The sequence below is a fragment of the Lissotriton helveticus genome, chromosome 2_1, assembly GCF_964261635.1.
Source record: "Lissotriton helveticus chromosome 2_1, aLisHel1.1, whole genome shotgun sequence".
In the NCBI taxonomy this organism is placed as follows: domain Eukaryota; kingdom Metazoa; phylum Chordata; class Amphibia; order Caudata; family Salamandridae; genus Lissotriton; species Lissotriton helveticus.
Window position 1 is genome coordinate 1,247,530,658 of NC_136059.1, and position 27,852 is coordinate 1,247,558,509.

At 43.7% G+C, this 27,852-nt stretch overlaps 1 protein-coding gene across 1 annotated transcript in view; it reads left to right on the top strand.

Annotated features, from left to right (window-relative positions):
• Positions 1-27,852, top strand: part of POLR2B (RNA polymerase II subunit B) — a 128,946-nt gene that overhangs the window by 60,065 nt on the left and 41,029 nt on the right. The window contains exons 8-16 of the mRNA XM_078676200.1: positions 2,423-2,619; positions 5,345-5,464; positions 5,912-6,098; positions 7,035-7,178; positions 14,354-14,493; positions 14,593-14,704; positions 17,100-17,254; positions 25,144-25,342; positions 26,758-26,926. Of these exons, the coding sequence (XP_078532326.1) occupies positions 2,423-2,619; positions 5,345-5,464; positions 5,912-6,098; positions 7,035-7,178; positions 14,354-14,493; positions 14,593-14,704; positions 17,100-17,254; positions 25,144-25,342; positions 26,758-26,926 (1,423 nt within the window). The remainder of the gene's footprint in view (positions 1-2,422; positions 2,620-5,344; positions 5,465-5,911; positions 6,099-7,034; positions 7,179-14,353; positions 14,494-14,592; positions 14,705-17,099; positions 17,255-25,143; positions 25,343-26,757; positions 26,927-27,852) is intronic.

The window sequence follows — 27,852 nt, forward strand, 5'->3', positions numbered from 1 at the left end:
TCTAACTTTTTCAAAGGCGAGACCGTTGCATTGTAAATGCTTGTAAAATTTGTTCACCAATTGAGTATTTGGGCTTTGGGCTTAGCTTCCACCAATATTTGTACTTCTTTTAAGATGACGACTTCTGCTATTCATTCCAGGCTAATTTAAGACTCATTGTAGCAGCTAAAGCCCCACATTAGTGAAGATGTGTTCTAGCTCTCTCTGCTGTTGGAGGAGGGTGAGAAGATTATAGTGACAGGAACACCTTTACACTTGGGCATACTAATATATTAGTGCAGTTAAACAGACCTGCGAAGTAGGTTTCTTTTTGCACTACTACAAATAGCTTCACATTCATACAAGCACTATTTAGGCTTGGGTGGTGGGCACTAAAGGCTTTTAGGGGACTTATGGCTGTTATTGCCCACATCTCTTAAACCACTCTTTGCATCTTTTTCACCCAGCTATTGGTGCTTTTTCTTTTCCCTTCATCAACCGTATTGGGCTCCCAGAACTAACTCCACACAGCTTTCTGATTGCCTATGTTTTTTGCAGGTCAGCGACTTAATTACAATGAGTACACAACCTCCTGTGGAGGAGATTGGGTTTCTGTGCTGCTGCAGACCCTAAACACACATGCATGCATCGAGCCCTTATGTGGTGCATCCGTTTCTACTCGTGGCTTCCTGAATTATTGCTTCAAGCCAATGCATTATGTCGCCCATCCATTCCTTTTTATGGGCCTTCTTAACATAATTATGGATCCTTGGCATGATGGTGTTGGATATCTCTGCAGCATGATAAGGATGATTATAAATGGGCATGAGTGCCAGTCTGTGTATGATATTAGAACATACGAGTAATTGATTAAAAGTAGTGATCAGCTGATGTCTAAGAACTAAATATACTTACTCAAAGAACGTCTCTTGAGTGACTTGGGGGCGTGAGAGGTTATTAAGTATTATCAATTGTTTCCAAAATTGTTGCCATTAAATGCATCCTTGAAACCCTTGCCCCCCCCCTCCACACACACACACACACACACACTTTAAAAAAATATATAATTCTTTTGGAGGAAGCCAGGATTATGGAGACTGGGATAGAAGTGTAAATAGAAATTGTTTGTTTCAGACAACCACTATTTGTTTGAAATGCAGTCCTTTGTATTGTGGCAATCTGTTTAGTGTACCTGTTTTTGAGTTTCTGCAAAAGCGGGTGAACTTTGAATGCCTTTTTAGTCAAGCTTATGGTTCTGTCTTTGGGTGCGGGAGAAATGGACCTAGAACTCGGGACCTGAACGTCTGCTCCCACCATGATTGTCATTTTTAATGTGTGGTCCTTCTGTGATTTTGGGTACAATGCATATCCTGTGAAGCTAATACTTTCTTGGGAGATCGTGCAGCCACCCTATCTTTTGTTATCTTTATGAAGAATGGAACACTTTCAAGGGCAAACATCATTCACCTACAGATTTTAATCCGAATTTCTACCCCTCCCATCATGAAATATAAAATGTACTTCTTTCTACAATTAAGGGAGAGTAAAAATTTCACGGGCGGAGTCAAGTTGCATTTAAAAACAGGAATGTTTGGGTCAGCAGGAGGACTTTAAGTACATTACGTTGAAAGGTCCCTAGTTGAGAAAGATGGCATTACTCACTTTTGTAAATAAGTGTGGACTTAACCCAGTGGGAAGTGATGCAGTATATATTGCTGCATGTTACAGGAGCGTGGGAAAATTTGTTTAGAAAAGCAAAGGAGGAACGGTTACTAATCTGAAGAATTTGCAACATTTTCTTAATTTACATTGCTGGTTCTTTGAGCGGACAATTTGAAGGGAGAACTCCTCTTTGTATTTTGGGCAAAAAAACCTGGCATATGTACTTCAATCTGTCGACCTAGTTCATTTCTTTTCTCTGTACATCAAAGGATCCTATGGACCATTTTCTTTGTTGCTTTTACCATGCAGTGTGGACATAGAAGCTGTACTGTGCTTTACTTTTCATGCAGTGGGGCTAATATTACTCATTTTTGGTACTTGCATTATAATGGTTGGAAGCAAGACTTTGGTTTACGTAGTTCTGCAGCAAGTGTTCCAAATAAGATTGTCATTAGCTTCTCTTCAGACCATTTTTAAGTGACTGCAAAATAAACTGGGGTGAAGCCAGATGATTGAAATGTAATGTATAGCCATACTCAACCAGACTTCCCACACTACTAATATTTGTATGATTGCACTTAAATGACATTGGGAAGCTTTACAGTATGCCTTGTTCTCCTGCAGGAAATATATTTGGATTGTTTTTTTATGAACCATGGAAGGATTAAAAGCAGAATTTATTTTTTCTAACCTTAAGGCCTGTGACCTTCATTCACATCTGACTGATACGTTTTATAATGCAGGTGATCTAATACAGCAAGTGAACTTCTCTCTCTTTCAGGTAAAGCCTTCTCTGGATGAGGCATTTGTTATTCAAGAACAGAATGTGGCCCTGAACTTCATAGGCTCAAGAGGTGCGAAGCCTGGTGTCACAAAAGAGAAGAGAATCAAGTATGCTAAGGAAGTCTTGCAGAAAGAGATGCTTCCACATGTGGGGGTCAGCGACTTCTGTGAAACAAAGAAAGCTTATTTTTTGGGGTATGTTTGGTCCTCTTTGCTTTTGAAGTGTGTACTTGGTTTAAATCCAGATGAAGCAGTTTGATTCGTTTTCTTGTAATAAATGGAAAAGTCACATTTTGGAGCATTTACTTTAGCTAGGTTTTCTAGTTAACTACAGGCTAATATTTGTATTTTAGGTTTATTTGTTGATACCTATTCTTTTCATAACCTTTTCTACAAAACACATCACTTCCAATACGCCATCCCGCTCTCCAGGATTTTGCTGCCTGGGTTTGCAAGTTGCTGGAGGGAATAAAGAAAAAAGTTGAACCAAAATTTGCAGTATTCTTGTGGCAGCCAAAAAAAAAGTGCTTGCTTGTTACAAAAATATCCCTCAGTCTGTGCTATGCCTCTGCTGAGGACTCTGACAGGTAACAGTCTGTGAGCTGACAGTCACCAGCAACACAGCACCTCAGACAGGAATTAATGTGAAAGCTCTGCTCTCTGGCACCAAACAGTGCAGAGGGCAGGAGGGAGTGCGGGGGAGGCTGGAGGGACAAGGGGGCACGAGGGCAGTGGTTGTCTGTGGGTATGGCAGAGAAGGTCACACGAGTCACAGGAAGAGGCTGGTGTGGAAAATTAAACCTCTGTGGGAAGTCTGAACTTAATTCTCTGTACAAGGAAAGGTCGAGCATTTTCCAGGCAAACGTCTGCTGCCTACAGACACGTTCCATTTTGTTCCGTTTTTTTTCTTGAATCAGGGGGAACAGAAGCTATTTGCCCTGTTAATGTAGTTATTTCTGACTCAAGTCTGCCTTTTGTGGATAGATGGTTTCTTTTGCGATTGGTTCTACATCAAAACCAGTATTTCATATAGAAATTCTTCAGTATTGCCAGTGTAGAACTTGTGCTACGAGTGGAAATTAACCAAAGATTGGTGCCATTAAAGCACATTTTCCCTTAGAAGGAAAGAAATAACCAAAACACACCGACTGTGGTAAACATTCTAGAAGACCCAGCTGTGACTGCTAACTAAACCTCCCCATAATACATTTACAAAGCACTATTGTGTGTACATTCAGGAGGTACACGTTCTTTTCAGGGCAACCATCCCTTAACATGTAGTGTTCTAGTAAGATTTAGAAGTTGAGACTGGGGCTGGTGATTTGTTTGCATTCATTGGTAACCAAAAACAAAACTCCATGCATTTGTTTGGTTTTCCTGGCCCTTGCTTTTCATATTGCACCATGCAAGCCGAAAGAGATGCCTGGAGAAACTATTTGGGTGTTCTTTTCATTGCAGATTGGGACTGGCTTGTGACTAAACACATTTTTTGCCCATCCAGATTTGGTTGAGTCTAAAAGGGAAATTAACTTTACCTTATAAAACTATTATTGACACTGAAGAGGCCTCCATTGAACCACGCCCATGTTTCTGAAATGATACATATACTGCTAGACACTCGGAGACTGATTTAGATCTTGGTAAGCGGGAATACTCCCTCACAAACGTGACTTATAACCCGTCCTGCGTATTGCGAACCCATTATATCCTATGGAGATCGTAATAGGGCGGACAGGATATCCGTCACGTTTGTAACATAGTATTCAACCCGCCGAGATCTAAATAAGACCCTTGATCTCTACAGGCACCCCTGCCACCCAAAAAATCCCAGCTGTCTATTGTTGGGTTCCTTAAAGTTCACCACGCGAATCAGAACATGTATTCTATATATATATATATATATATAAAAATGAATGTATGTCTGTCTGTCTGTTTGTCCTTTATGCATTACTACACCATGCATCCCATCGCCATGAAACTTTGGGAAGTTGTTGAGTACACTCCTGCGAAGGTTTCTGGCATAACATTTCTTTAAATATCGGCCCCCCAGGGCCCTCATAATCTTTCGAATTGTACACACCAGACAGAAAAACAACAAATCTTGTATCCACATGCACTCGAATAAATAAATAGAATTAAAACACCATTCAACCGATCGCCATGAAACTTTGAGAAGTTGTTAAGTACACTCCCGCGAAGGTTTCTGGCATAAATATTTTTTAAATATCGGCCCCCCAGGGCCCTCATAATCTTTCGAATACTGATGTACGCACAAGACGGAAAAACAAAAAATCGTCTATCCACAAGCACTCATATAAATAAATAGAATTAAAACGACACTTTGAAATGTTTTACATATTAAAATGAATACATTTCAATAAAAATGACACAATGTACATTGAATGTTATCATAACGAGTTTCCTTGAATTTCCTTTCTTCGGAGATCGCAGCAACGCGCGACGGGTAATCTAATTCCAAATGAAAGGAAGGGAACTTTGCTACAAATACATTGCAGCTTGTGAGTTGATTGAAGAAGAGTACTGGGTAGTAAATTTACATTGTGTGCCTCAGCTGCGAAATTTCCTAGGTATGATTTTGACTGGTTCTTAGATGCTTCTTTACTGCAGCTTAATAGGTTATTGCAGATCCTCTCTAAAGTGTAAACATTGTTGCCCATGTCTTTAGAAGTTTTGTTTTCTGTGCCTTCGATTGTTAGACTTATGTAATTATCCTTTAGGATATTACATTTTTTGTAATCATTGCATTAAAGTGTTGCAAGAGAAAAACAACAAATCTGGTTCATGTGTGTACATATGGACCATGCTTTTCTTTAATCCAAAGTTCCTGTCCTGCCTTTTTATATTTATATATGTACATCTCCAACATGAAATGTTTCTAAATTTGTATGGATATTGCTAGGTACATGGTTCATCGGTTACTTCTGGCAGCTTTGGGTAGAAGAGAGCTGGATGACAGAGATCACTACGGGAATAAAAGGCTGGATCTTGCTGGACCTTTGCTTGCATTCCTTTTCAGAGGGTAAGTAGTAATTTATTTTTTCGTTAGAATCTGATGAGTAGATAGTTAACTGTTGTAAAAATACTTGGGTTCTTGGAATTAGCTATGCTGGTGTTTTTCGTTTTTGGAATTAGGAATGTGTTGCGTTTTATAAAATGCACAGCTATATTATGATTATCCCAAAACCAGTACCCTTTTGCCTCTGGTTCATTGCTAGTTTAGAATGAGGGTGGAGTAGTAAATTACTGACCATGCTTAGGCAGTATTTTAATATTTAAAAGCCCTTCTAGTGCTGTTAAAGTGTTTGCAGTTAAAAGCAATGACTGGTGTCATCGCTTTAACTTTAGGCTATGTCTGATAGAACAGTTAGTGTTGTAGGTTGTGCTGCTGAATACCCTTTGGAGGCATGGCACAAAGATGGAGGATAATACAAGCTTGTTACCATTTTACTTTTGCTTTCTTGGGTAGAATGTTCAAGAATTTGTTGAAGGAAGTGAGGATGTATGCACAGAAGTTCATCGACCGTGGCAAAGACTTCAACTTGGAGCTTGCAATCAAAACAAGGATAATATCGGATGGCTTGAAATACGCACTTGCTACTGGAAACTGGGGTGATCAGAAGAAAGCTCATCAAGCCAGAGCTGGGGTGTCTCAGGCAAGTTTATATTTTAGGTTTGAAGAGTTTAAACTGTGTGATCAGTGTAATTTTCCCCTGAAATCTCCCCTTTCTTGTCTGTTACCATTTGATTGAAGGGGTTCGTTTAAGAAGGGGTTATTTGGAAAGGGCGTCACTGCAGCCCCCTATTGGTACTCTCAAATAGTGGTCTTTCTTGGCAACCTATGGCCATCCATGGCATGTTACCCACTCTTAAAAATATGTTTGCCCTGAAATAATTTTGTGAATCCTCTTCATATTCTGGGCATCCATTGCACGATGGTACCTTTCTCCGACCTCTTTGCTAGCTCCAGCAGTGCAGAGTTGGTTCAAGAAATATTGTGTGTATTCATTGGGCTGTATTGACAGTATGGTGGGAATTTTTACATATTGTGGCCATCTGTGGGATACTAGTGACAATTGCTAGCATATTGTGGTTATCCATGGAACCCACTCCTCCTGTCTGGCATCTGCTATATGGTCGTCATTTTATTATCTATTATATGCATGCATAACATGATGGTACCCTCGTTGAATGCTGGCACTTGGCTAATTATGGTAATTCTTGGAATGTTGTATGCTGTTGTGGTATGGTACTCCCAAAGTAACTAATATAAATACGTTTGAGTACAGTAGTGCAACTTAACACATTATGTTAACACTTGTGTACATGCTTAGCCAAGCTTCTCTCCATGCCTTTTGACAGATGCATTATTGGTAATTCCTGTATTTTGGGTTACCAAACTCCTTTCTGCACAGTGAATGTCTTGAACTTCACAATTATGGTTAAGCGTTTGCGTTGGGAGACCTCTTTTTTAAGTGGGTTTCTAGTTGTAAGTGCGTGGCCTGTACATCATGTTAATGTTGTTTATCATCAGTCGAAGCATTGAAATCCAGTACAGAAGCAGTGGATTTAAACTATTCTTGTCTTTGAAGGTGTTGAACCGGCTGACCTTCGCATCTACACTTTCGCATCTGCGGCGTTTGAATTCTCCCATCGGTCGAGATGGTAAACTGGCAAAACCCCGACAGTTGCATAATACTTTGTGGGGAATGGTTTGTCCTGCTGAAACCCCGGAGGTAAATAAAATAATAATAATAAAAAAAAATTCAGCTTTGCAATTTGTTCTTTGTAATGTTCTCACACCCAGCATTCGCCGTTTCCATTTGTATGTGAATCATGCCACCTTGCGTACCATTTCAGATGGCAACTTTATTTAACTGGAACCCTGGCAAAGTAAGTATTCGTCCCGATTCATGAAAGTTGCATTTATTTAAAATGTCTATTCTCTGGGCAATCATCATTCTTTAAGTTCAGGCTTTTGAAAAGTCCTTCTGTGGATGTGTGGAAACTTACTCTGCCTCAAACCACAAAAAACGGAATTCTCCCTCACCTCATACAAGCTCAAGTCAAAACTTGAACGCTTTCTTTTAGAGTAGCTTAGCAACTATTGTTTTCTCGCTGACGCGCTCTCTGAGTAAATTCCCTGACGTTCATCTTAGATTGTACCTTCATTTCGCTCCTAAAAACCAAAATACAAGCTCTAGTTGTCAAGCCTAGTCTTTGCAGAATGTCACTGGATGACAAGGTGAGGTATCCCTGCTTAGACAGTGTTTTCAGTCTGTGACAAGGTTTTCTACCAATGCAAAAAAAATCAGAGTAAAATCTCAATACTTGCTTTACAAAACCTTCATTGGCTCCTTTCCAAGCATACGTGAAGTCAAAACATTGAAGCCTTCCTTATAGATGCTGTGCTTCTCAATAACCCCTTCTTATGAGACCAGGCTACTTTCGATGTTTGTCATAAAATAAAAAGTGAAAAGCAGAAAGTCATTACAGTGGAAGTCCCCTTTCTTAAGAACATCTCATAGCACAAAGAAAATTGGCACTGTGATTTCTGCTTCGAAAACCCTTCCCCTAGACTTTAGAACTTCAAACTCACATGTCCCGTTCTGGATACCTAAAAACCTTACCTCTCCCACCAACGCCTGATCAATGTCTGATTCTTTCGCCATTCCCCTGCCTACTGATTCTACCCCTTCTTGATTCATACGTTTGCTCCGTTACTCCTATTTTACTGAAATATACTCAAGTCACTAGTGTTCCTTTTAAAGTGTTTCTATTATTCTATGGTGCAGTTGCTCTATGTAAAATCTATAAAATGTGCTCACCAACGATGTGCATTAACCACTTGATCCTGTCCTTTACGGATACTCTGCTTGGGCACTAACTCTTAGGTTCCACAAATTCAGACATCCCAATATAGTAGGGTGTTTCTCACGCCTTGCATTTTGACTTTATAGCAACTGGCAGTAAGACTTGCCCACCAAATTGTGAAGTTGAGCCATGAACATTCAACCAAAACTGAAGTGTGAAAACTGGACCCTTCAACAGTAGACCTTCAAAGACAGATACTGATTGGCTCAAGCAAGGCAATTATATTACCCCCTTATTACCTTTGCTGAAATTTCTAACTACACTTGTTTTGAGATCTTACACTTTTAATAAATCTTTCAGAAACAAAATAAATGCTGATATGGGTTGGTTTGAAGAAGGCAAGGTGAAGAAATTGTAACTACAAAGTGTTTTTTAAAGTGATTCCACCAGACGGACTATGAGAGCGGCCAGACCAAGTTACAAATTATTAATCCGGAAGAAGAAAGTAGATATTGCATACAGAAAGTGGCTGAAGTTGAAAAAAGCTGCCACAGAGAAAGATTCACAGGCTTTCTGCTGGATGATCAGGGAAGTCCTTGGAGTAAGGAAAACATTTTTAGAAGCAAATATTCGAGAGGCAGCATGGGTAACACATTTCAACACAATTTTCAATTCCACAAACATCCCCGCACTTGAGTTTTTTCCCCTGGCATTGACGCTGGAGCCAATAGCAGTGTAACAACCGCTACCCAGATAGAGCTGTTTACAAAAGATAAAGTAAGGGAAACCATAAAAGGCCTCCAGGAAGGAAAGGCACCGGGTCATAATAGGATTCCCCTGGAGATTTTCCTCGCTGGTGTAGAGTGGTAGTTGGAGACTCTTCCAGAAGTTTTTATGGCAATAGTGGCTTCTCAAAGCTGCACTGACTCTTGGCTAAATTTTATTATTGTTCCATTATACAAGAAAGGTCATAAACACTATCAAAAGTCATGTGTTACGATAAGTTTAATTGATATAGATTGTAAAATCTTCTCCAAATTAGTATTGACAGTTCTGAATGAGTGGGTCATTAATGGCAACATTTTTCCCCAACACAAAATGGCTGTTGGGAAGGTCTGTCCACAGTTAGCCAGCTTTTTACCTTTCCACATTTAATCTAGAAGTTCAGCACAATAGTAAAATTGCCGTTATGCATGTGTTTTTTAGATTTTTCATCAGCTTTTGATCTGGTCCCAAGAAATTGCATGTAGGAAAAATGGTGCTAGTTGGGCACAGATCCTGGGCTTTTGTCAATAATTCAAATGCACCTCTTCCTATGTAAGACTTAGTCAAAAGGGGCATATCAACAGGAAATTCTATATCAATAGAGGGGTCTGTCATTGAAGCCATTTCGCACCACTTGTTTTCCCTATTAATCAATGAATTGCACGAGGAAGTGAGGAAAGCATAATACCTATTACCGGAGTTCAGTGTTTAATTTGTAAAATAATAAGTGCCAGGGCTCTGACCAGGAGACCTCTGCAGCTTGCACCACCAATCACCCCTGTCACCACTGCCAAAACAACTACTAACCATCTCTTTCACCTGCAAGTGCGACCTTTCAGATTATTTCAAGTCCCCAAAGCTAAAAGAGTGGCTGGGAAGGCAGGTATTAGTAATTTTTAATGTGTATTACATTCATAAACACACGTTGTTATGCTCATCTCTAAATTAGATGAGCAGCACCACAATGTGGCAGACTGTCATAAGTTTGGTGTGGACAATTCAATGCCTGTGCCGAGCACGGGAAATAAATTACATTGTGGTGCGGAGCACCGGAACCCACCAGCTCAAATTAAGCACTTCCGCAATGCCTCTTGGAGTAACGATCACAAGTGGAGAGTCACTGGGATGATCTAGTGTTGTTGGGAACCTGTGCTCATCACGCTCTGGAGTTGTGTAACAGCAACAAGATGTTGCATGGGAGGCACTTCAGTGACACAGTTACGAAGGGGACCATTATCCCCCCGCTTTCAAATGCCAGGGGCACCACATCAAATACATTGAGCTCCTAGCCATATGCCTAGCTCTCAAAGAAATCTTTCAGGTCATTCAGGGAAAATTAGCACTCATCAAGACTGACAACATGACGGTCATGTATTGGTTCGGTTATATCAGTCTCCCGTACGAGTGCATGACTATGTGATCATGTAAGGCTGAGAAGAGGAAAAGGTTTGTCCAATATTGCATCCCCAATAACCTGGACCCCCTTAAATCCTGCTGTCTAGGACATTGTTACCTCTGGCGCTTATAATAGTCAGGACTTGCCTACACCTCCATATGACAAAGGCCATAAGAGTGCTAGAGATGGACAACATATCTCTTTTTTTAGACACCATTCCATACTCTGCCTGGAAAAATGCCATTAACAGGCAGAAAAGGGGGTGGTGATGAACAGAGTGTCTGAATTAAGCAGACCACTCTTACCCAGTCCAAAGATCAGGGCTTGATCCATCACCGTTATTTATCTCACTGCCCCATCCCAGCTCAGAACCTGGCTATATGCAAATTAGTCTGTCCCTGGCCCAGTGCATCATGGGAACAGGGCAGACCAAACTACCAAGCCAATTCTTCACCAGAAAGGAGACAAGCTACCGGGGACCGGTTTCTGGCATTTCAGCCTCTTCGGCCCGGCTTGCTTGAATCCTGATGGAGCAGTGAGAAAGGGACTCATGTCTGAGTATACCCTGCCACACCTATAGTGGCCAAAAACGATACAGAAAAGGGGGTGGTGATGAACAGAGTGTCTGAATTAAGCAGACCACTCTTACCCAGTCCAAAGATCAGGGCTTGATCCATCACCGTTATTTATCTCACTGCCCCATCCCAGCTCAGAACCTGGCTATATGCAAATTAGTCTGTCCCTGGCCCAGTGCATCATGGGAACAGGGCAGACCAAACTACCAAGCCAATTCTTCACCAGAAAGGAGACAAGCTACCGGGGACCGGTTTCTGGCATTTCAGCCTCTTCGGCCCGGCTTGCTTGAATCCTGATGGAGCAGTGAGAAAGGGACTCATGTCTGAGTATACCCTGCCACACCTATAGTGGCCAAAAACGATACAGAAAAGGGGGTGGTGATGAACAGAGTCTGGGCCAGGGACAGACTAATTTGCATACAGCCAGGTTCTGAAACTGGGATGGTGCAATGAGCTAAAAAACGGTGTTGGATCTAGCCCTGATCTCTTGACTGGGTGAGAGTATTCTGCTTAATTCAGAGACTCTGTCCATCACCACCCCTTGTTGTAAATATTTTTGTCCACCCTAAGCGTGGAAGGGTATACTCAGATGTGAGTCCCTTGCTCATTGCACCATCAGGATTCAAGCAAGCCGGGCCGAAGACGGCTGAAATGCCAGAAACCGGTCCCCGGAAGCTTGTTTCCTTCCCAGTGTAAGAATTGGCTTTTGTAGTCTGGTCTGCCCTGTTCCCATGATGCACTGGGCCAGGGACAGACTAATTTGCATACAGCCAGGTTCTGAAACTGGGATGGTGCAATGAGCTAAAAAACGGTGTTGGATCTAGCCCTGATCTCTTGACTGGGTGAGAGTATTCTGCTTAATTCAGAGACTCTGTCCATCACCACCCCTTGTTGTAAATATTTTTGTCCACCCTAAGCGTGGAAGGGTATACTCAGATGTGAGTCCCTTGCTCATTGCACCATCAGGATTCAAGCAAGCCGGGCCGAAGACGGCTGAAATGCCAGAAACCGGTCCCCGGAAGCTTGTTTCCTTCCCAGTGTAAGAATTGGCTTTTGTAGTCTGGTCTGCCCTGTTCCCATGATGCACTGGGCCAGGGACAGACTAATTTGCATACAGCCAGGTTCTGAAACTGGGATGGTGCAATGAGCTAAAAAACGGTGTTGGATCTAGCCCTGATCTCTTGACTGGGTGAGAGTATTCTGCTTAATTCAGAGACTCTGTCCATCACCACCCCTTGTTGTAAATATTAACAGGCAGGTCAAATTAATCTCCCATCGTACGGATCTGCACTCCGTAAAAACATCTACCATTTTGCTCCCCTTGAACTCTTCGTATCTCCCTGGGAAACCGCAAGCTTACTTCCAGGAAAATTTAGACGCAGTGGCACGGAAGAATATAATGTTTATGCGCCTTCTCGGCCTGCGTTCGACGGCCTTCAACAGATGGGTTCCAACAAGTGAAGGGGGGGGCCTGCAGACAGTGCAAATACCACTCTGAATCATGGCTGCATCTCCTGTGCTGTTGCCCGGCCCTAGCTGCCCCAAGAAAGTCTCTCTTAAAAACCCTTGTATTTAAGACTGGGTATTACGACATGCTGGGAGGCTTCGGCTCTTTGTTTTATGCCTGCTGACACTCAAGTGCTCGCAAGGTCTGGAAAATTTGTGAGACTCTTGGACAATCTTCTGTCACCTCCTTCGGCTCCCGCTCTCCTACCCATTCCCTCTCAAAAACTCATTACAGATTTTATCACCCCTGTGGTTTAGCACCTTTTATTTTAATCATCTTTCATTCTGGCCCAACTTAGCAAAATGTTTACATTGGCACCTATAAGGCTTTTTTCCTTATAAGCATAATGGTCACTAACCCTGGAGAGCTGTTTCTCAGCTTTGTTTTTTAATATGACAAATGAGCTAATGCTGATTTTTATAAATGTGCTAATGCTGTCTTTTATAGCAATGGTTTTAAGTAACTGCGCTAAATTAATAAAAACTTCAAACTCCATATGACTGCACCTGGCACCTATTGTTGCCTACATGCGAAACAGGAAACGTTCATGGAGTGCCTCAAGGCTATCGTGCCTCCTAGGGTGCCTCCTGCCCCTGCATGGAACTTTATTGTTGTGCTCACCACACTCTTACCTTCTTCCTTCCCGCCCCTTCCCCCTCCACAGCCTTGCACTCTTGCCCATTTCAGTTTCCTCACATAGAATCTGGCATTTGTCAAAACCATAACTTCCCTTATACGCATCAGTTAGCAACAGCCACTATTCATTCAGGTTCACAGGAGTAGTGTAGTTCACCATAACTAATTTTAAGTTCCTCCCCAAGGTAGTATTCCCTTTCCACTCGAGTCAAACTGTAGTGCTCCTAGTCTTCTTCCAGCAGCCGGACTTAGTGACCAAGAGAGAGCCTTCCATACGCTAGACGTTAAGCTGGCCCTTATAGACTTTTTTGATAAGAATCTGGTTTTCCGCAAGTTTGACAAACGTTGTAGTCTTTGACAAACTCCACCAGACTCACCTCAAGGCTGGCATAGCACAGTGATAGTCCAGTGCATCCAGATCAGCTACCATCAATCGAAAAGAACCCTACTGCTAACCCCCAGTCCTACTACCCAACCAGGGCATGCTTGAACCGCAATAAGGCACAACTTGGCCTTTTTGGGCAATATCCCACTAGCTGATAAATGTAAAGCAGCCACCTGAAGAGCCCCACACACGTTTACCAAATGCTATTGTGTGGCTATGCAAGTCTGTAAGCAGGCTAGGCTTGGCCAAATGGTGCTAAGAACTTTGTTTCAAGCATCTGCACCATCCACTGGCTAACCAGCACTTCAAAGGGTTACTGCTCTATGCAGAGCATGTGTATCTACAGCCACACATGCTATGAATGGAAAAAGTTACTTAACCTAAAAAGCATCTGATTGTAGCGTGTAGTGCTCTAGATTAACATGCACCCATGAGCCTTCCCAAAGCCTGTCTGCTGCACATTTTACACTCACAATAGGCATAGTGCACCATGCTCCGGTTATTCACCACTCTACACTTCTAACCACTTGCTGTGTGAAAGACGGTCTAATATGGAGTCGATGCATATGTGCATTTCCCACTAAAAGAGGAGTCACAATGAACCCTGTGACTTGTCTTAAATCAACACTATGGCAGGAGTATGCAGAGCATGTGAATGCTCTACATAGCACTACATGCTATGAACAGATGCTTACAGGACAGGAAATATGTTTCTAGTGATGCACACATTGTATTTGCTTAGAAAGAGATGCATTATGTTTGCTTTTAAAGTGCTGTATCCTTTAAGCGGTGTGCTCATAAATGGTTAAAAATATTTGACTATCTTTCCCCAGGGTCATGCGGTAGGACTTGTGAAGAATCTGGCCTTGATGGCCTACATTTCTGTGGGTTCTCAGCCTTCACCAATTCTCGAGTTTTTGGAAGAATGGAGTATGGAAAATCTGGAAGAAATCTCTCCAGCGGCTATTGCAGAGTATGCATTTTGTAATAAGGGTGACATTCTTCATGCTTGGCCCCACTGTCCTGGTTATAAATGGAATTGGTTTATGTTTTTCTTTTAATATTTTCACAGTGCAACAAAGATATTTGTCAATGGATGCTGGGTGGGGATACACAAAGACCCGGAACAGTTGATGAACACCCTGAGGAAACTGAGACGGCAGATGGACATCATTGTATCAGAGGTAACGTTGAGATTTTACTTCCAGGATTCTGTTGTGCAGTTTTTTAAATGTGTTAATTTTTTTAGGTGATAATGGCCAATGTTGTCCTATTGGCAAGTTATGGTAATTGCTTGTTAAGTTTCATGTTCTATGCATTCTATAAAGTCCAGGTTTTACAAGCAAGAGAACAGGGAAGATTGCCAGATAACTTTTCTTAATTCCGAGACGGGTCAGTTTTCAAATTGTAAATTACTAGCACAACTGTTTTAGGGACGCTCCATTAATACAATCAAAAAGGTACCTCTATTAATGTTGACCAAGTTATTTTATAGATAATTTTTTTGTTGTTGTTAAAATCCCAAGTTGTTCAGTTTAACGTGATTTATTGTGTTTTCTTATGGGAACAGTAGACAGTAGCCGTAACCAGGAAGATGTTTCAGTGAGTTGATCACGAATTGTCGCCATCCTGTGTGGCCTGCAAGTCAGGTTTTCGAATTCTACCAAAGCCACCTAAGGCTTTTATCTTTTAAAACCAATAAATAGATTTTCCTTTAATTGGGCAACATTGACACTAGTTACTTACAATGTTTAGAACATGCAAAACAGTAGTATTAAACTCCCCCATAATGTTTGTACTGTTCTTGAATAGGCTATTTAATCCCATTAATATGACACCTGAAGAATCCCCCTCTGTTGTATTTGGCTTCAGAATTGACCAGATTGCTGCAAGGTTAATTGCTATCTCAAACAATCTCTCATAACGCAGCCGATAACCAAGGAAAATCCCATCTTAAATATGTTTACTGTCATATAACTGTGACAGCATCTCTTGACTGTTTCTCCTGCCTACGTCTTGTTGGCCATGAAAGGGGTGGTCATATATGCCCCATACACACTAGATGCAGAAGTCGAGGATATCTGGTTCATTATCTGTTAGTATTGTTTTTGAGAACAAAGTTCAAAACCGCCGCAGTCACATCTCCCCCCCCACCCCCCACATTATAAATGCTTATCTTCTTTTGTTAACTTTACTCTAATTCTTGAAGCATCCTCAATACAACCCTTTGATTTGATCCTCTGTGCGTTCAGAGGACATTTTTTTGCCCCCTCTGTACCTCCTTTGAGCCATTTCAGTGAAAGTGAGTACAGATTCAGTTATTGTACTGTTCTAATACTCTGCCATTTTGATTGACCTTGCTAGAGTCTTAAAACGTGGTATGTAGAATAGTGGTAGTACATACCTCCTGTTTAACCTTCTGCAGCCTTTCCAATTTTGTGCTATTAGATATTATCATAATTAATTGTACCTGGATTTTCAAAGCCTCTTCTAAAGGCCGTTCTTATAGGTTTTAACTGCAAATTGATTGCACATGCAGAAGATTTCGGTGTCACCACTTGAAGTAGAAACTCGGCTTTATTATCTCAGGCAGTGTCGCTTTAAGTGTGGCTGTTGGGCTGAAAGAACGCTCTAGATGTTCGGTTATCAAGAAGCTATGGTATGAAGCCATAGTTTAGCGCACATACACCAAAGTTTACTGGCAGTGGCTAAGCAATTTTTTTTGGTGTTCAAATAAGTTTTATTGGTTGTTTCCATAAACAATATTATATGTACCCAAAGTAAATACATACAAAACATTAAATAATAAACAAAAAAAATACACTGATAGTTACGAATAAGGTGGCATCATGCCATTCTATACATTGCGTTCCTAGATCTGTAATATTTCCTTGATCTGGTACTGAAAGGGCTATATGACCTCCCTAAAGTTAGATACATTATAATGAACTTAATAAACAATAATATATATACCATAATACAATAATGGTATGCATCTGTTAATACTGCACAACAGCATTGACATGGTACGGCCCTATCGGAGAAAAATTAGCTGTTCTGTGTTGTGTACAGCCGGAGGGCCTACCTCCCTCTCCAAGATTCATAGTGGCTTATGTGATTTGAAAAGCAATTTTTTTAAATTATGGATGGATGAGGGTTGTCGGTGTTGTCTAACTGAAGCAGCTCACTTTCCCAAGTTGGAGTGAGATGTAAAATGTCCGTCTTTTGCCGCAGCCATGGAGAGTGCCCCTTCTCCTTATGTGGCTGTGTGAGATCTGGGAAATGGTACCAAAATTAGTGGGCGGTCAAAGCAAGATTGGTATATACCAAGAAAATTGTGCAGCTAGGAAATCGGGGGAATTTTCGCTAATTTCTTTATGAAAAGAACTCTGTATTTAACGGAAAGCTATGTCTTACTGGCAAAATAGATGCATATTTGGGTAGGTTAATAATGAGCCTGGTAGTGGTGTCCTGCATCAATTGCAGTTGGTACAGAAGATATTGCAAAGAGGAAATTAACCTGCAGTGTCGTAGTTTGATTGCATCAAAGCATTCTTCAGGATGTGCTTTTTGCTTTAGGTGTCGATGATCAGGGACATCAGAGAACGAGAAATCCGTATCTATACTGATGCAGGCCGAATCTGTAGACCACTTTTGATTGTGGAGAAGCAAAAGTTGCTGTTGAAAAGGCGACACATCGACCAGTTAAAGGAACGAGAGTATAACAATTACAGGTAAAAAATTTGGTAAATGGTTGTATGTCCTAGTTCTCTTCCATGTTTCAAAGTCCAACAAATCCACAAATTTGAAAAATGAGTTTGCATGCGTAATGTGTGTTTACTTTACACAGAGGAAAACTGTATCGCCTGAGAGCGTCTAAGTTCTGCTACAGTGGTACTATTCCTATTGCGAAAAGTCAAGTAGGATGAGTGGCTCAGGCGCAAGATTTTCCCCAATGTAGGTGGGGCGTTCAAGGGTGCGCAGAAATACATAGTGCACATGAATGTATGCCAAAGTTACTTTATGCTCATAAAGTTAAAGAAGAAACTCTGAGTAAAACTTTCAGTCCCTTCAATGGTCATCAGGTTGCAGAATTATTACTTCTTGCTGCACAACTTAGTTGCATTGTCAACAGTTTTTCACCTTTATGTTTCAGGGTCTGGTGTGAGGTGCCCTCAAGCCCTCACACAGAAATACCTGCATGTATAGTGCCCCAAAACCTCTATTGTCAGTGTATGAGTGACTGTACAGTGGTGTCCTCTTAATGTTTCGAAGGTTGGAATGTCTATTATCCAACAGAGCTGCCTCCTTCATAGTGTGCGTGGCTGTTAACTGGTGATAAAGCCTGCGGTATTAACCGAGGATGGTGCAGTTAAGGGCCAGGAATGCCCCTGGAGGGCCCCCTCTGCCTAGCGAACAAGTCCCCAGAAATATGTCCATGACAACCAGGTTGAGTTGACTTGCATACTGGAGCTATATGAGCTGTAAGGTGGTGGGGACGGGAGGGGTCTCCTCAGTTTGTGCAGTTTCCGAGACCCCATAGTTTGTGCACACCTGTGTGCTGCCCCCCCCACCCCCAAAATACAGCTTGCCAATACTTGGAGGCTTCAGTGGTGCAGTGAAGACGTCAATTAATTAGTGCTACTGAATTTGTTATCCAAGACTACAGTGCTCTACCAGAATTTCCGCTGTATGTATGAGCGTGATGCGGAACAGTATGCTTGTGTAGAAACTGATTTTTACCTGCACCTTCAAGGCTCAGATGCTAAAGAGCTTAAAGGTGCTATGACCAAGATCTCTTCATGAGCAGTCGAGTAAAATACTGAGACTGCATATGGGGATTGAGTGACGAGTGACCAGCTCACTGGTGAACACTTGAGATATTTCCTATCCCAGTGGACAGCATATCCTGCATAGCTCCAGACAAGGCCTGGTTTAAAAAAAGAAAAAATCCCTAATTCTTCTCCTTGAAAAGCAACAATGAGCCCCAATTAGGAGGTCACCAAAAGAGGTGGAACCGGTGCAACTTCTGAATGAGAGACTTTAACAGACTAGATGAATGATAATGTGGTGACGCTTTGTCACACTGAATTGAACAAAACCTAATTCTGAACTTGGGCAAGGATAAGAGCCAGGGTGAATCAAGTGAGAATTATATTCTGATGACTTGGATTATTTTGCATTAACCAAAGAAGGTGACTTGACCGTTGAATACAGCAACAAGGCCCAGTTGATATGCAACTTCTGGGCGTAGATATTTTTAGCGTTCATGCTATAATTTGCAGACGTCATCATGACTGGTAAATAGGTTTTGCAGCGTGAATCTTTCTGGATTCACTATGCTGTGCATTATTCCGCGGTCTTGTGGTTGGGTCCGGATTCGTAGTCTTTTCTTTTTTTTTTTTTTTTTTTCGTAGCCCAGGTGGGCGTTGGCGTCACACCTCCTTGGGTGCATTTCCGGTGACGTCGGAATGCTTCCTGCGGAAGCTCCCACTCTTGGGCGCCATCTCCAGATTCTTTTTTTCCGCGGTCGGATCTGGATCGTTCCCGTTTGGGCTCCAGACATTTTTGGAGAAAGAAGAAGGAAAATACAGAAATTAGAAAGAAAAGTCATCTGAAGACTCCAGGAGACTTCATCGACGAGGAGTCAGCAAAGGAGAAGGAGAATTCATCGAGATCTTCGACTAACGTCGATGAACACGCGACCAGGGAGGCCCTGAGCGCTCGATGATGGACAACACGCCGTTCAAGTTCTGCCGTAACTGCCACCTCAAGTACGCGCAGAAGGAACAGCACCCGGTATGCAACCTTTGTCTACCGGTAAATCACGAAAGCGAGGACTGCAACGCCTGCTCCGCCTTCGCCCCGAAGACCCTTCGTGTGAGAGAGAGACAGAGGGTAGCGCACGCCACCCTGCAGGGGAAGGCCCCGACTCCGTCCCTCTACGATCTGGGGATGTCTTCCGAGGAAGAGGACAACGCTGCCGCCGAAGACGACAGCTACACGGTCGTAGAGACCGATTACACGAAGACTTCTGATAAGGTAGGAGACTCTCCGGCCCCCAAGAACCCGAGAGACTCAGAGTCTCGGAAAAACGAGGGCAAGGCCCCGAAAGCGCCGACGCCAAAACACCTGGCGTCCGCGAGTACTCACAGGCCCAGCGGATCCTCTGAGAAGGAGTCCCCGGCGCCGAGAGCTGTTGAACAGCAGAAGTCGTCGAAAATCGTCCCCGAAAAGGATCGATCGACGCCGAGGGAGAAGGACCCTAAACTACCGACGCCGACCAGAGACCCAAAATCCGGTTCGACGTCGACATCGAAAACTTTGGCACCGAAAAGCACGGCGCCGAGCCAACCGCCGAAAAGGGCGGCCGAACCATCAGACGCGGAACACGCAGCCGAGATGGAGAAAAAGAGAAGGCGCCTCTAGGCCGAAATGGAAAACATCTTCCAGCGAAAGAAAGAATTCGACGCAAAGATTAAAACCTTCACGATTCCACACAAGACCAAGCCACCAGTGGTGGAGGTGGTCGAGGAGGAAGACGAGGTCGACGAGGAACAAGACCCGGACGTCGAGGTGGTCGACGACCAGGAAGAGGACGAGAATCCCTACGATAGTTACAACTATGGGGAGGAAGAGGACAGCAGGACAGACGCAGAGTCGTCCCCCTCTGACTTACAGGAGGTGGATTACCTAGATGTCGACACCGACAGCCTGGAGGAGGCGGTCGACACATATCCCTCGAGGCCCTCGCCGCCGGACGACATCGGGGCCTACAACTCGGTGATAAAGTCTGCCGCAGCGGCATTCAAACTCAAGCTCGACGAAGAGAAGCAGAAAGCAGACTTCCTTCTAGAGACATTGCTCCCCACACAAACAAGGAGCCAGTACCTACCAATGCTCGACAGCGTCTTGGCTCAAGGGAAGGAAGCATTCAGGGAGCCCGCAACATGCAAGGCAGTAACTCCCAGAACAGAGAAGAAATACAAACATTCCTCAAAAGACCTACCCTACATTCAGGGCACGGTCTCCGCAGACTCCATTATCACGGCCACAGCAAGGAAGAGGGCTAACGTACCCACTACTTCTGGACCACCACCGGATAAGGAGAGCAAGAGGATGGATCTGGTGGGCAGAAGGATCGAACGGAATGCCGCGACCCACTGGCGCATGGCTAATTCCAACGCCCTGATAAACAGGCACATGTACCAGATCATGGAGGAGCTGGGGCAGTTGGTGAAGGACCTGCCCCAGGATGCCAGACAGAAGGCCAAAAACTGGTTGAAGAAGGGAAGAACGCAGCAAATTCTTGCCTTAAGATGGCCCTGGATGGAGCAGACACCTCCAGCAGGCTCATGATGATGGGTGTCACTGGAAGAAGACCCGCCTGGCTCAGGATTTCAGGTTTCAAACCAGAGGTGCAACACAGCATCCTGAACACACCGCTCAACGGCGATACGCTTTTCGGAACAACAGTTGATGAGAAGCTCAGTCAACTAAAAAAGGATAACGAAACAGCAAGGTCCATGGGAGCATTGCAGTTCAGAGGCAACAGAAGGGGCACCCCGTCACGGAGGCCTGGCGGGAGAGGTGGAAACCAGCCAGGTACATCACACCAGGCTTTCCAACAAACGCACCAGGCAGACTCGCAGGCTCAGCAGGGTCAGCAGAAGCAGTCCTGGCAATACCAACAAAGAGGCCAGTCCTTTCGAGGGAGAGGAAATGGACGTGGACAGAATAGAAGAGGGGGACAGCAGCCCGCCTCTAAGTGACTTAAAAAATCTGTGTGCCCACCCACAGAAAAGATCCCAGGGCGCAGCACGTACAGAGGGGTCAAGACAAGCTAGACATCTACGACCACATAACACCAGTGGGAGGAAGATTAAGATTTTACCTCCAAGAATGGGGAGAAATCATATCAGACAAATGGATCCTCAACATCATCCAATTCGGATACTGCATAGAGTTGGAGGGGATGCCAACAAGCAGAAAACCAAAAAGAAAACCACTAGCAAGCAAACAGCTAGAGCGTCTTCAGGAAGAAGCAAAGGAACTCCTGCGGAAGCAGGCCATAGAACGGGTACCCTTCAAGGAAAGAAACAAGGGAATATACTCAACGTACTTCCTGGTACCAAAAGTAGACGAGACAATGAGACCCATTCTGGACCTAAGGTTCCTGAACAAATTCATAAGAACGCAAAAATTAAAAATGACCTCCCTGCAAGAGGTGCTCCCGCAATTGCAGATCGGGGACTTCATGGTCACGATAGACCTCAAGGACGCCTACCTGCACATCCCAATGAACAGAAAGCACAAGCATATGCTCAGGCTCACCATCGGAGAAAGCCACTACCAGTTCATGACACTAGCCTTCGGGCTAAAATCAGCACCAAGGGTCTTCACAAAGTGCCTCGCAGCAGTCGCAGCGCACCTACGAAGGCAGGGAATACACGTATACCCCTACCTGGACGACTGGCTGGTGAAAGCAAACTCTTCCCAGAAATGCAAGCAGCACGCACATACAGTGACGAGCATGCTCATAAGCCTGGGGTTCTCCATCCATTGGAAGAAATCATCAATGGAGCCGGAACAAGTGAAGATCTTCCTGGGAGCACAGATCAACACCTTACAGGGCAAGGTGTTCCCCAGCGAGAAGAGGGCGAGGGCGCTGGTGAAGGAAACTCGCCTCTACTGGAAGGGACAAGCTCTGACGGCGGGAGAGGTGTGGCGCCGCGGCCAGGGGCGGGAGAGGTGTGGCGCCGCGGCCAGGGCGACTGACGCTGGTATCTGGGGACCACGGTTCGATCCCCGGCTCCGGCGGCAGGTTAGCCCAGCACCATGTGACTCTGGGCAATAGCTCGCTTAATCTTCCCGACGGCCCCCAGCGCCTGTAGACCCTTACGGGTGATTGTGCGCTTTACAAATGTGGACTTTACAGTGAGGACTGCGAGCAAGATCATGGGGATGATGGCATCATGCATCCACCTGGTACCAAATGTATGTCTCCACATGAGACCCATTCAAGAATGGCTACAGGAGCAATGGTCACAAGCTACAGGCAGTTGGGAGGATCTAGTGGTTGTAACGCACGCAGTGCAGAAGGAGATGACATGGTGGACCATGGAGAACATAACAAGGGGAAAGCCTCTAACGCCCCCAACGCCAACAGTGACCATCACCACAGACGCATCCCTGAAGGGATGGGGCGCTCACATGGAGGAGCTCAAGGTGAGGGGACTGTGGACGCCAGCAGATGCGACAAAGCACATCAATTACCTAGAATTGAAGACAATCTTCCTTGCACTGAAAGCTTTCCAAACAAGACTGTACAAGCACAAGGTGTTGCTACAAACAGACAACACCACCGCGATGTTCTACATCAACAAGCAGGGTGGCACACAGTCAGCCCCGCTTTCAACGCTGGCGCAGGAGATATGGAGATGGGCCATCCCTCTCAAGATAGACCTGCTAGCCATACACCTACCAGGGAAGGACAACATACAGGCAGATTGGCTCAGCAGACAGACATCGGCATCCCACGAGTGGGAGCTCAATGCTCAAGAGACAAGGTGGCTGTTCGACAGATGGGGAACACCATCAGTGGACCTCTTTGCCACACGCTGGAATGCAAAATGCCAAAACTTCGCATCCAGACAACCCGAGGAGGGGTCCCTGGGGAATGCCCTATGGATAGATTGGTCAAGGATATTTGCTTACGCCTTTCCCCCGATACCACTGATGCACAGAGTGCTGAGCAAGTGCAGAGCGAGCAACATGATCCCTGATACTGGTCGGGCCACAGTGGGCCAGGCAGACATGGTACTCGCAGATCATGGAGAGACACAGTGTGCACCCCACAGATTCGGCAAGAGGAAAGACCTACTCTCCATGCAGAACGGAGCTGTGCTACACCCAGAGCCAGAGAGCCTGAGCCTAGTAGCGTGGCTCCTGAGGACATAGAGTTCGCACATTTGAGACTGCCAGAAAGCACCCTGAGGGTCCTTCGGGAGGCACGAAGGCCCAGCACTCGGAAGTGCTATGTTGCGAAATGGAAAAGATTCACAATGTGGTGCAGAAAAGAAGAACTTCACAATAAAATGAAGAAGGACTCCACAGTGCTAAAGTACCTGACGCACTTGCTGGAGAAGAACCTTAGCTCATCCTCGTTAAGAGTTCACTTGGCAGCGATAGTCGCCTACACAAGGGGAGAAACGTGCGGGAGTTTCTTCACATCACAGGTGGTGAAGAGATTCCTGGAAGGAGCGAAAAGGATCGCACCACCCAAGCGGGTGCCGCCACCTGCATGGAACTTGAACATAGTCCTAACGGAACTCATGAAAGAGCCCTTTGAACCACTTCACAAGGCCTCCCTAAAGATGCTAACTATGAAAACAGCTTTCCTGGTTGCAATATCGTCCTTACGCAGAGTAAGCGAGCTTCAGGCGCTGACGCTACAAGAACCCTACATACAAATACACAATGATAGGGTTGTGATGAGGACTGACCCACACTTCATGCCGAAGGTGGTGTCCAAATTCCACATGAACCAGTCTATACAGATACCGAGTTTTTTCCAAAAACCAACCACTAGCGCAGAGCGAGCCCTGCACACCCTGGACGCCAGAAGGGCAGTCATGCACTACATTGAGAGGACGAAGGGACACAGGAAAACAAAACAGTTCTTTGTGTCATTCGCCAACAGTTTCATGGGCAAGGCAGTAACCAAAGAGACTATTGCACGATGGATCGCACAAACAATTCAACTCTGCCACAAACGTGCAGGACAAGAACTAGCAGAGGGGACACGTGCCCACTCCACTAGGAAAAAGGGTGCTACAATAGCCTTCCTGGCTAACACACCCATACAAGACATATGCCTTGCGGCAACATGGGCTTCGGTGCACACGTTCACGAAGCACTACTGTGTGGATATACAGATGAACAAGGAAGCACAAGTCGGACAAAAGGTGCTCCACCACATATTCAATAACCAACGCTCATCTTCCACCCAGCTGCCACAGAGAAGAGAAACCGCTTCAAAATCTATGCACATCATAGTGAATCCAGAAAGATTCACGCTGCAAAACGAATAGTTTTCTTACCTGTCGGTGTAGTTTTGCAGCTTGAAGATCTTTCTGGATTCACTAGCGAACCCACCCACCTCCGCCAGAAAGATGAGGCTGGAGAGGGAAGAGGTGGTTAAAAAAAAAAAAGGACCTTTTAAAGTACAAAGCGGTAAAATATCACCTAAATAGAACATTGCCATTACTTCGGAAACGAAAGAAGCATGCCGACGTCACCGGAAATGCACCCAAGGAGGTGTGACGCCGACGCCCACCTGGGCTACGAAAAAACAAAAAAAACAAAGAAAAGACTACGAATCCGGACCTAACCTCAAGACCGCCGAATAATGCACATCATAGTGAATCCAGAAAGATCTTCAAGCTGCAAAACTACACCGACAGGTAAGAAAACTATTCGTTTTCCAGGGATCTTTAAGAATTTGGGGGTTGCTTATGCTTTGACAAGGTGGTTTTTGTTTTTGTTTCTGGGTATGGTTTATTATGCCCAGTAATGTTTTAAATTTTTATTGTGGGTGTGCTAAGTTGTTGCTTTTGTTTAGTTGGCAGGATCTTGTGGCCAGTGGTGTAGTAGAGTACATCGATACACTTGAAGAAGAAACTGTAATGCTGGCAATGACTCCCGATGACTTGCAGGAAAAGGGAGTAGCGTACTGCTCAACCTACACTCATTGTGAGATTCACCCCTCCATGATTCTTGGAGTGTGCGCATCTATTATACCCTTTCCCGATCATAATCAGGTGAGTTTCTATTCAAAGTGGCTTACCGTTAAAGTATTACTTGCATTCATGATGGGGTTAGTGGAATATGCATTCAGCTTTCAAGTTTCTACGATAGTGTGAAGAACTCTCTTCCCCATGGCCAGTACAACCCCTAATGCATGGTTCTCCTTTCAGGCTTTGACACTTATGCCAGTGTATTCTGGATTAAATGCTATCTGAATTTGGTCTATGTATGCACTTTATCCACCATATCCATCACAAATGCGAGGCTCGCCTTTGTTCGCGGGACACTGTATGTTTTTTGTGGAACTTCAGGAACACCACTGTTTCAGTGTGAACAAACTATATTGCTACTGTTCGTCTTTAATTTGTCTGGTCTCAGATTAAAAGCAGGTTTCTATTTTTCATTGCCCAGCTTTTAAATTTGCACCGTCTTTGGCATATTTAATTGCCTTTCCTGTTAAACCCTTTTGAATTTGGTAAAACTGAAGTACAGAAAGATGCATGATCTTAGGTATATTACTTAACTTTTGTCAAGTTCCTAAGATTATCTTAACATCCAGATCTTCTGGTTTAAGTCTGCTACAACCCATTGCTTTTATATAGGGTTGCCACCTTGTTTCATGTGGTCAGGTCACTGTGTTTAGTCATGGGCTTTCTTGTTACAAATCCAGCTAGTTAAGTGGGAGCAAACTAAGATTATAGGTTGTCAGATAAAAACCTTATTAATCTTTCCTATTATTTACTTCCTTTCATCACTCACTTTTTTATTCCTTATCTTTGTTTCAACTTTTTTTTACTTCTATGCCTTCTTTAGTACCTCACTACCCTTTCTTTAAAAAGTTTGCTCCTTATACCAACAGATGCTGCAGTTGTAAATAACAAAAACTGTTGTCAACTGTTTGTCTCAGTTTAACCCATGCAACCTAATGTGTGAGTTCATCAGTTTTTGCAGTGTACTATCATTCTGGAAAAGCACTTCAGCACACACATGATATTGTGCTGAGGTGCTTTTATGTATGATGTCTACTCCCTCCCTTGACGACTGGTGGGCCTTTGGTGCAGTGTGTTAGTGCCATAGTGCAACATGACCTCCCCACAGCAGTCCCTAAGGTATTGCACACTGCTGGCTGAGAGGGGGGACTATTTATGTGCTGTCTTTGGATAGCTATGAGACCGTGCAAACAATATCTTAGCTCCCACTTCTTTCCCAACCTCAACTCCCAGTTTGTTGAAAGAAGAAACCTGGTTTTTCGCTGAGGTTGGTGAATACTTGAGAAGTTGAACGTCATGCTTTGAACAAATTGCTATCCTCTTCTCTAAAACCGAATCTAGGTAACAACAAAAATTAATGACAAAACTTTGTTGTGAATTTACATATTTTGATTTTCACTTTGATTTTGACATTTAACAAGTGCTGATCATTCTCTCAGTCTCCTAGGAACACTTACCAGTCTGCTATGGGGAAGCAAGCCATGGGAGTATATATTACAAACTTTCATGTTCGTATGGACACACTGGCCCATGTTTTGTACTATCCGCAAAAGCCACTGGTAACTACACGTTCCATGGAGTACTTGCGTTTCCGAGAGCTGCCAGCAGGTAAGGCCTTACCGAGTACATATACGTAGAAATTGTTTATATTGCTCCGTGTTTAGCGGCATCAGGCCAAATGGTCTAATATAGTTGCAAAGGAGCTGAAACCTCTTAAGTCTTTGAACTAAGCAGCCTGTACAAGAATGTTACTATACGTGATATCCTAAGAAATGGACATGACTCTGTATTAAAACTGTTGTTCCTGCATTGTAGCTCTTCCCCATCTGGATCTCCCACTAACCTCTTTTGTGTTTGAGCGACGGGCATGAGGCAAAAGTTTGCTTTCCAAACCCCCCTTTTAAATAGGTCTTGGCTATGGCCTTTTGCATCAAGGGTGTATTAGCGGAATCTCAACTTTACTATGCTGTGTCCATGTAGTCAGACACCGCACCCAGCACACTACTATACTGTAGCTAAATGCTATACTTATTTTGCTCCAATCTGTCTTTGTCCAAGAAACGAGTGGTCCTTGTAGTAGACTTTGCATTTTCCATCTTGAATGAAGTAATTAGCCTCAATCCCTTACTCAGTGTGGATCATAGCTTCCCTTTTCCTTGTCCATCCCGAGGTAATGAAATATGTGGAGGCATTCAGATTGAGTAAGCGACTTTATCCTCGCATGCCAGCAGCAGCTGTTTCAAATATCCAAAAATTCAGGAGCCAAATATTGAGGGATCTCTAGCCAAAATATTCTGATAAATTGATCATTTTAAGTTCATTTGCATCTTCGCTCACCATTCACTGGTACAAAAAGTAGACTTACAGTTTTTATTTACCAACTTAAATTTCAATGACACAAGCACTCCCATTTTTGCAAGCAAACTCCATTTGCTTTCTCTTAATAGCGCTTTTTTGGTCTTGTAGCAGTCATTCTTTCTTTAGTGCAGTACCTTCAGAAACCACACCGATTCAAGAAGTATAATTTTATGCAT